General features: G+C 36.3%; 1 protein-coding gene across 3 annotated transcripts; it reads left to right on the top strand.

The window, feature by feature from the left end:
- Positions 1–716: 716 nt before the first annotated feature.
- On the top strand, positions 717–10061 carry LOC113706555 (uncharacterized). 3 transcript variants are annotated; one of them, XR_003452046.2, is made up of 11 exons: positions 717–1540; positions 2300–2503; positions 3296–3643; positions 4253–4316; positions 5000–5217; positions 5316–5429; positions 5836–5941; positions 6082–6293; positions 7729–7832; positions 9382–9583; positions 9725–10061. XR_003452046.2 is itself a non-coding variant. In XM_027228476.2 (10 exons), exons 1-10 carry the CDS (start codon positions 797–799, stop codon positions 9524–9526), a joined length of 2259 nt encoding a protein of 752 aa, XP_027084277.1. In that variant the 5' UTR covers positions 717–796; the 3' UTR covers positions 9527–10061. The 3 variants fall into 3 exon arrangements, 1 of the variants encoding a protein (XP_027084277.1); XR_011820417.1 differs by having other exon boundaries at positions 1373–1523; XM_027228476.2 differs by having other exon boundaries at positions 9382–10061.
- The last annotated feature ends 112 nt before the right edge of the window (positions 10062–10173 follow it).

Raw genomic sequence — 10173 nt, 5'->3', positions numbered from 1 at the left:
GGTCCAATTTGAATTAAACTTTTGGAAGAAATGAATAAAATTGAAGACCTAGTGTGTGTCTTTGTGTGTGTATGCATGTTGATTGTGAGTAACTTTTGAGTGAATAATAGCAATATATATAGAGATTTCTTGGAGATTTCTCCAGAGAAAAGCATTTTAAAAAAAATTTTCCACTCTTCAATTTTTTTCTCTAAGAAAAAAAGCGGTCATATTTTTTTTTTTTTTAAATCTCCAGAGGCATAACAATTTTCTTTTTTATTTTTCGAATTCTTCATTCTTCAATTTCGCCAATCAGAATAAACGGCCAATTTTTCAGAATTCTTCAATGTTTTTAAAATCTCCACCGCTCTATTTTATTTTTATATTCTAGTTTTTTTTTATTTTTTTCCCTGGTTTTAATTTCCCTTTTTTTTGTTTTCTGGACTTTCCTATATAAGTAAGGTCCCCAATGGTGTTTGTGAAAGGGATGGGCCGTGTGGAAAATCAGGATTAAGCCTTTGGCCCAATTGTTATGATACTAGCTTTGGAATGGTTTCCACAATTTTTTTTTTTTGAAGATTTTGTTTTTGTGCCATTCTCAGATTGGACTCCATTCCTTTCTTTAGGCCCATAGGCTACTACCCCTTCCCTCCATAATTGGTGCCTTACTAGATTCAAAAAAGCTATAAAAAATTATGAAGGAAAAATCATTCAGCTACACCCCCTTGAGTCCTTGACCAATCCATCCCACCGCCGGCGACCGCACTGGCCACCGGCGACCAGACGCTACAAGTTCAATTGGGCAACCTCCTTCTCAATGGCCTCCGGCCCCAACTTCTCCAATCCAACCAAGAGGAAGAAGAATATCTCATCTTCACAACCCCTAAAACTTTGCAAACCCAAAATCTCTGCCGATGATGACGATTTTCAAGACCCTTCCCCCTCTCTTTCCGTAATCAGCTCCAGTTCCACCTTAAAGCAAAACCCTTTTAAGCACTTGAATAGTTCTGATCTTCCCTTGCCCAAAATGGTCAAGAACACGGAGCAAAAGATCAATCCCGGGAAAGAAAACATTTGGATATCATCAAATCCATCCGGGCCTTCATTTTTTCGAGAAGATGATAAGACTATCGACGAATTTGAGCTGGATTTGGCCGACAGCTGTGGGTTGGATTCGATTGAGTCCACCTTAGATTGTCAGGCAAATGGGAAATTGAAGAACAATGAGGAAAGAAAAGAGTCTGGGTTGGAAGAAAGTGGAAAGGGGCAGTGGGGAGGTAATGAGTATAAGGAAGAATCTGAAGGGGGAACGGCGCATCTGGATTTGTTGCTCAAGTTATGTGATGTTGATTCTGACCAGGATGTGGAATGCTCTGAAAAAGTTTCTACTTGTAGTGATGATGGCTTGGATTTTCGTGAGGCTTGTGGCTTTGAGGAAGAGGAAGTGGACGAAAGATTGATTTGTTGTCCACTTTGTGGAAATGATATTTCCGGGTTGAGTGATGAGTTAAGGCAAGTTCACACAAATGAGTGCCTTGATAAAGGTGAGACAGCAAATGAGGTATCTTTCTAGTCTGGTTTCCTCTGCTTCATCTTTGATTTCATTTTTAACGTGGATATTATGTGGTGGTTGATAATTCTCTGGAATTTCAATACTAGTTACTAATTCTTATTTACAAAACAAAATGAATTTCGATTTTTCCTTGCATGGTGATACATTAGCAATGGTAGCAGGAAAAAATCCACAACGCTTTTAGCGAGTTATTCATTCTTTAAGGCTTTTTGCCAGGTGAGATGCTAATAAGATGTCAAAATTGTATTTTTTTTTTTTTTTGCTATTATTTGTTGAGGCAGTGAATATTGAATGTATTTGATGAAGGCTGTTTAATAAAAGTTACGCTGGTAGATTGTTAATCTTTGTCTTAGTTTGTTGATTTTATTGGAAGTGGTTGTCATCTAAATATTTTGGGATTGTTTTTAATAGCTTCTGATTACAGAAAAGGTCTATGATTGAAATTTTTTTGAAAGACTAAAAGTATGCCTTTGTTACAGAATTTGAGAAATCAAGAGAAGGCTACTCATATTGTTCCTTTTGGTGTTGCATGCCCGAGTGTAATTAGAATAAATGTTGTAAAATGAGGCGAATTTATAGATCTGATACTTGACTACCTTTCATTCCCCTAATCCGTTGCTTGGTTGAACAAAATGCTGCTAGGTGATAGGTGATGTCATTATCTCTTTTTTTTTTTAAGCGACTGTCATGGGAAATGTGAGGTCGCAAAATTAATTTATGACAAGATCACGGTGTTGCATTTGCCAGGCGGCCGCGGTTCCTCCCCATGATTCCACAGCTTATCACTGTCTTGGGCAAGTTCTTGATGGCTCTCCACGCCAATCTTCTAGGAAAGTTGTAGCTGCGTTTCCCGTATTGGAATGGCTACACAACCTGGGCCTTGCTAAATATGAAGAAATTTTTGTGCGAGAAGAGATTGATTGGGATACTCTGAAGCGGCTGACCGAGGAGGTGTGTTTACTCTTACTAATCAAAACCTGCCTCTTCACTGTGTGCAAAATAATTTATTTGGTTGCAGATGCAGGTATGGTAGTAGGATTTACTACTTACTTTGCCTGCCCAGAAAAATTTTACACAAAGATTTTGAAAAACAATGATTTATGTGATTTAACTCTTTGATATCATCTTAAGCAGGTAAAGAATGTAGTTTATTTGGCATCCTAAAGAGGAAAAGATCAAACTTGACCTGTGATTATTAGCTTTAGGATTTTATCTGGACAGGGTTGACTCTGTGCTCTTTCCCAATGTGGAATTAAATTCTCAGACCTTTGTTTCAAAATCCTTGGAGTTTATTTTCAGTGGGATCCAACTCTGTAATGCGGTCAACCGTGTTTGTTACTGCATGATTTGTCACTTACAAATCAGCTGTATGTTTAGTCTATTTGGACAAAGAATTGGACTTGGTCGTCCTGTTTTATACTTCCAAATTTCTGGAAGTACAATCTTTCTGGAGCTTTGTTGGCCAATTTAAATTGTTTATTCTCTAGATGTGAGATGTGATCAACATGATCTTAAGCATTGGCCATTACAGCCATTGCATAAAAAATTATGATCTTGAGAAATTTTTTAAGCTTAATTTCCTTGGCAATTTAGCAGCCTGTTTTCTCTTTTTCTTGAGTTCTTTTTTTTTTTTGGTATTTTTGAATAAATTATTGGTTATACTTATTACATTACATAAGCGGCCGTGTCTTCGATCTAAGCTCTTCCTGACGTGTCTTCGATCTAAGCTCTTCCTGACTGTAGGATCTTTGCAGCATTGGTGTTACTGCACTTGGTCCAAGGAAAAAGCTCGTTCATGCTCTTGCTGAGCTAAAAAGGCATGAGGGCAACCCAGTGGAAACCCCCGATATCCAAAATGTAGTTGTTGATGAAAGAAACAAACTTGCTACAAACAAGTTGATAACGGACTATTTTCCAGGTTCTGTTGCTAGGAGAAAGAGAGATTGCATTAGTGCCAAAGAACAGAAGGAGACACTTAAAAGTCACCCAAGTTCTGCTTCGAGGAGTCAACAGAAGAAAAATCGCATAAATAATGTAAAACACAAGACAGTTCCCACTTGGTGTTGCATTCCAGGAACACCATTCCGTGTTGTAAGTAGTCTGGCATTTTCTCTTGGACTGATTAATACTCTCTCCTGTGCTTAGGTTGTTTGAACCCTAATTTTTCACTGGTTAATGTGATGTCATTAGATTTCATTATACAAGGTGCATGACAATGAGCAGAATATAGGTGAAATGATTCAAAATCAAGTCCAGTGTTGAGATTTCACTTGAAGGATGGGGCTAACTAATGTTTCTCTGCATGGTTCTTTGCTTAATCAACTTCAATTCAGATATTTTATACTACAAACTATTACCCGGCTTAAACATGCTCCCACTAGCTCCATTTTACAGTATTCTACTAATTACTGGCTTACAGTTGCTGGGGTTATAAAAATTTCAATGATATCTGCCTGAAAATAAAAAAAAAAGGATTCCCTTCATGAAGTTCTTTCTGCATAAGTTTTAGTCCTGATGAGTCATTTATGCTATTTAACATGTTTATGTTTTTAGTTGCATGATTTATTTCAAGATTGGCTTGTGTCACATTATTCCTTAAGCAACTCATCTGTAGCTTGGAGTAGTGATACATGAAATATGGTTCCACATTTTACTTCCTGGCCAGCTTCAGTTGAATCTCATCTTTTCTCTTTATTGCAGGATGCATTCAAATATCTAAGAAGAGAATGTTCTCATTGGTTTCTTACTCACTTCCATATGGATCGTAAGTATAGTTTCATGCATTTATGTTGTTACTTTAGGATGATGACCTTGAGAAAGTTACTTTTCCTGCTAAGTAGTGTATGATGTTTATTCTAATGCTGAATCAGTTAGAAGAGTTTAATAATGGTGCAGTTTTCTTGATCGTGATGATTTATTTATTACTGCTGAATTTGCATATTGGTTTATGCACATTTCTATACTCATACAAGCATGTAATTTTTCATTACCAATTTCTCAAGAAGAAGATATCCAGATTTCGCTATTTTACTTAATGAATTGTACCAGTGTTGCATGATTCTGTGTAAAAGGTTTAAATTGCTCTAGGCATATCTTATTTAGAAACCTAAAATTCAAGTTATTGTTGGGCTCAATTTAACTTATTTGTCTCTCTATCAATTGTCTGTCAATGTCTTCCTCATGTAATGAAGGATAATTGCCATCTAGATCTATTTTAGGCTTTTATTAGTTTTCATGTTGAGTTTTTTGGTGAATTTTGGAATATCATATTCTGTTGTCATAATTTAATCTTTACCTGGTGTTGAATAGTGTAATAGCTTCTTGCATGGGTATGTGTTATTGTTAGTCTAGATCAGTAGCTTTGTCATTTCTAGAACAGATCATTCCTTTTGTCACCTCTTTTTTCTTCTTTGTTATTTAAGCATTTAAATTCCTTCATCTTTGCAGATTATCAAGGTTTGACGAGGTCCTTTTGTCATGGGAAGATATATTGTTCATCGATTACAGCAAAGCTTGTCAACATGAAACTTGGAATTTCTTGGGACAAATTGCAAGTTTTGCCCCTTAACCAGAAGATCAATATTGCAGGGATTGCTGTCACGTGTTTTGATGCAAATCACTGTCCAGGTGCCATCATAATTCTATTTGAACCACCCAATAATAAGGTGCGACCCAAAATATATTTATGATTTTGACAGCATATTCCGCTAATGACCATGTCCTAGTTTCCTAGACTGATGGCCCGCATCTTTCATGCACCTAGGCTGTACTGCACACTGGAGATTTTCGTTTCGGTGAGGAAATGGCAAAAATTCCAATTCTGCAGACATGTCCTATCCATACACTCATTCTCGACACCACATACTGTGACCCCCAGGTAATCTCCCTTATGAAATATTACAACTCTAGATTTCAGTTGCTGTGGTATGAGATGCAAGCTAATAGCTCAATATATTCTTTTCATTTTTTTTCTTTTTCCGATGAACTTGAAACTCCCATTAAAACAGTCAAAGCAGTAAGCACAACCATGAATGTTAATATGGGTGGTATACATGTACAATTATTTTTGTGATTCATGGTATTCACAAGCAATAAACTGCAGCTTCAATATCTAAAAGATAAATTGTCACTAAGCTAATGTCAACCCGATTAACTTGCTCATGGTACGTGGATCCTAATTCTTGTACAAATACTTGCATTTCATAAAACGTTACTGTCTCAAGTTGCTTCTCTGTTTTATGTTAAATTATTAATGTTGTCAAGGTTGTTTGCTATCCTTGCAGTATGACTTTCCAAAACAGGAGGCTGTAATTCAGTTTGTGATTGAGGCCATCCAAGCCGAGGCTTTTAACCCCAAAACTTTATTTTTGATTGGCAGCTATACCATTGGTACAGTTTTCTGTCAACCTATTGTTCTGCACCTAAATTTGTTGTCGGTCATCTTCTGCTTAACCATAACTATTACCGTCATCATTTTCATATTTCAATCTTCCTCAGTTTTTGCTTTTCTGATTGTGTTTTACCGACAGGCAAGGAAAGGTTGTTTTTAGAGATTGCTCGTGTTCTTCGCAAAAAAGTCTATGTCAGTGCCGCAAAATTGCGTCTGCTTGAATGCCTCGAGTTTCCAAAGGAAGATGCACAGTGGTTTACTTTAAATGAACACGAAAGCCACATTCATGTGGTGCCCATGTGGACGCTTGCAAGCTTCAAGAGATTGAAGTATATAGCAAATCAATATGCAGTAAGCTCACAATGAATCTTTTTCTCATTTTACAGATACTCAGGGTGCATGGCTTGATACGGTATCTTATCTGAAAGTTTCCATTGGAACCTCAAATGAACCTACAACAAAATATAACCAATTTTGGAACTGTGTAGCCTTGATCAAAGTGATAGCGGTATGTAGTTTATGGGGCAGGTGGGAACTTTACACAGCAAAAATAAGAGAAGATTACATGAGACCCTTGCTATATTGGTACAACAGCTACTGTTAATCCATGGCCATCTGAGTTGCTTATGCAAATAGGGAACTAGATGCAAATATATCTTACCTTTCTGTTTCCTTGGTGTTTTTCCGGTTTCTGCAAGTCTCTTCATTAAAAACACCAAGGAAACAGAACGGTTAGGTATCTTTGTACATAAGTTGGCTGGTCATAAATCCTGGAATATGGTATGTTGGGTAAATTGCATTTGTCCATTTAGGGCTTTCCAAATTCTATTTCCAGATGTCCTAGATCCATGCTTGAAAATAACATGTTGGACAGCTCAAGTAATTAAAGTTCGAAACTGTCAGCTGTTTACTTGTTACCGAGAACTTTTAACAACTTCAACAACATTCCATTGTTATCCTGAATTGGTATTTCTCTTCTTTGTAGCATCTTTGCTACATTAAGTCCTTCTTTACATGCTTTGTTTACTAAGGAAGTCTCTTTAACCATTAATGAAGAGGCAAAAAGTGACAACAGTTCAAATCAAAATAAACAGTCAGCTTCAGAAATATTTTTTTTCTGTGTAAATATTTGACATTGTTTGTATAGGAGAAAATTTATGGACATGTGCATTCAGATAATTGTCACTTCTTTGGCGAATTTATTCTTTCAATTGTTTGTCGCTAGAAACTTTTATTTACTTTCTTTCTTCACTGTCTCTGCTATAGGCGTGCCATAAGTGAAAATGAACCTATCACAATGTAAGATGGAAACATTTATTAGATACAAGTTTGACCATTGACATGTGAGATTAGCTTATATTAGTTTACTTAATAATGTACTTTCTGTAATTTGATTTGGCGTTAGTGGTGTAGTTGATGTTCTGTTGGATGATTTTCTTTGGAATTATTTGACTTCGTCATTTACCAAGGGAAACCAGATACTTCTGGGTGGCTCTTTGTGTTCCATTTGATTCGTGACTGCTCCAGAGTACAGTTTCGCATCTATTTTTGTTGTATACATGTCCTCTTACAAGAAGGCATATCAGCAGCATGCCATTGTTCTGCTCTTATAAGTACATTTTCTAGTGACTAATTGTGACACTGATGCTAGTTTGAGAATTAAAAAAAAAATCCTTTTGTTTCCTCTTTAGATTTCTTATGTTTTTAAATCTTTTTCATTGTTTTTGTCATTTATTTTTAATTTTTGGCAATATATTAATTTCTATTATCCCTTTTTCTTCTTTAGGGTCGATTCAATCTAATAGTAGCTTTTTCTCCAACTGGCTGGACGTTTTCTAAAGGAAAGAAGAAGTCTCCTGGAAGAAGGTGGCAGCAGGGTACCATCATAAGGTCAGTCTAGTAATAAACTATTATTTGGCCTTCTTCTTTTGCAATTTAGTTTTGCACGAGTTGTATACATTATAAGTTGGGGATATACCTTGGTCTGGGAATCTGTAACACTTCAGAGTTGGTTACCAGATCATCAGATTTGGTATTTAATCTGTTAGACCAAAGTAAAACATCTCAATTATGGATGGATTTTATATCTGGAAATGTAGCTGATTCTGACATTTAGTCAAAAGAGTAGCATTTATTAATGCATCGAGGAAACTGCAAGTTTTCACTGAGAAAATTCAGTCTTTCAATTACCGATACATATCCTACCACTAGGATCTGCAATTTCCTTCCTTTTTCTGGTGCACACCTGCAGAGGGCTAATTACATCACTTAGTCTCCATTGTTTGAAATATATGGCAATTAGAAGAACTTCTAAATCTTGTAACTGTTCACTTTCTTCCATTGTCATTCAAGTCACAACAAACGTTGGTCGATAGCAAATTTTTACTTCAGTCTAAAATGGTTCAAGGACATCTTCCTGTCAACTTTACCAGCTAATATCATCAGAATATGAATGTGAAGAGCAAGACAGGTTCTATTCATGGTCAAAAATCTGCACAGTAGTGGGTCAAGTGACTAAGATGATGCTTTTGACTTCGTAACTGCTGATTTCTGATTAAAATTTTCCTCCTCAGTTACGTTTTCTCTGATAAGAGGTCCTAACAAATTGACATTTTGGGTAAAAGAAAAACTTTCTTAATTTTGGGGATGCCTGGCTTCTTTTTAAGAGCATTTCTCTGATAAGAGAGGAATCAGGACTTTGATGTACTTTTTGGCGGAATAGGTGCAAAGTGGGACTTCCAATATTGTTCAATTTATGAGTTGGTTTGTGACAGACAATAAGAGAATAATGGTAAATAACCACACAGTGTTTTCTAGTCCTTAGCTAATTTTGCATCTTCAAACAGTCAAAATAGGTTCCATGGTTTGCCCATATCACAAATTTAGAAGTTAGTATGACAAATTAAATCCCAACACACCCTTTATATACTGGAATTGTGAACCGTACTGCTATTGATTACTTGTGTAATTTCAAATTTGGCTTATGGATATTAACATAACTCATATTTTCACCCCTTTTATTATACTGGCAGTTTTATGACCAGCATATTATATCACACAGGGTAAACTGCAGTCACCAAGTGCAAGGATAATAGTCCTAAAACTTGAGTGGAATCTGTTAAACTTTCTTTAGGTTTTTATTGACAAAGAAAATGTTCCTTTATCTATTTTTCGGCTATTTGACAGTCCACAGTGCTGGTTTGATACATTGAGGCTGACTCGTATAATCTGAAGAACAAAAAAATTCTAATCCTGCTGGATATATTTAGTATTGTGCTGGTTTTTAAGACGAATCATGCTTGAAAATGCCATCCATACCTTGTGGTCATTTTGAACTGTTTCACAAATTCAGATGGGGCATGAAAATTTTGTACCTTCTTGGTCCTGTAACAAACTGCTCTGTACCTGAAACTCATTAAGGCTTTATCCTCATCTTCAGGTATGAAGTACCATATAGTGAGCATTGCAGCTTTTCGGAACTCAGAGACTTTGTCAAGTTTATATCTCCTGCAAACATCATACCAAGCGTAAACAATCATGGACCAGAATCCACTAGGACAATGGTTTCCCACCTCTTGGCTTAAGCTGCTGGCAAATCAGTCTGAGGTGAATGATGGATGTCTAGCACATATAGATATCAGGTGATAGATATATTTGCAATTCTTTTGTACTTAGTTCGCTGTATTATCTCATGTTGTTCTTCCTCCTCATGTTTAGTTCAGTGCTTTGTATAGAGAATATGGAGGTGGTACTAATAGTTTCTTGCAATATGTGCACTGTAGATACAGAATATACTTTTTTTTTGTGGACGACACAGGGGATATCTAGACTTTCGGCTTGACTAATCCCCCTGCGGCTCCGAGCACGATAACCACGGGACTCTAACACTGATCAATGCCTTAAAGAAGGACTACATGACCGGTCGAGCTACCCAACGGGACAGATAAAGAACATGCATGCACGGCAATAATTTTGTATGTATGCAATGGTGCAATATGATATCTTTCCTTTTTCGACCTTTTATTTTGTTTAGTTTTTTTTTTTAATTGGGAAGCGTTGGGCTCTAAAAGTTTATTAGCACTCTTTTGGTTGAACCTTTTCTGCGCGTTTGTTGTGTGAGTCCATTCATTAATCACTTGTTTTTCTCATTTTAGATGGGTGATTAGATACGAAAACTTTAATAACCACCAATAACTGTCACTAATTTCTCATTTTCCATCAAACTTTTTCT

The sequence above is a fragment of the Coffea arabica genome, chromosome 8c (genome assembly GCF_036785885.1).
Source record: "Coffea arabica cultivar ET-39 chromosome 8c, Coffea Arabica ET-39 HiFi, whole genome shotgun sequence".
NCBI classification, from domain to species: domain Eukaryota; kingdom Viridiplantae; phylum Streptophyta; class Magnoliopsida; order Gentianales; family Rubiaceae; genus Coffea; species Coffea arabica.
Note: the sequence above shows the minus strand (reverse complement) of the source record. Positions and strands in the feature narration are given on the sequence as shown.

Bases quoted from the DNA above. Each gene is read 5' to 3' on its own strand.
- LOC113706555 (XM_027228476.2), top strand. From the start codon at position 797: ATGGCCTCCGGCCCCAACTTCTCCAATCCAACCAAGAGGAAGAAGAAT. The intron at 1,541-2,299 runs GTATCTTTCTAG...TGCATTTGCCAG, and splicing joins AAGGTGAGACAGCAAATGAG to GCGGCCGCGGTTCCTCCCCA. The intron at 4,317-4,999 runs GTAAGTATAGTT...TCATCTTTGCAG, and splicing joins TACTCACTTCCATATGGATC to ATTATCAAGGTTTGACGAGG.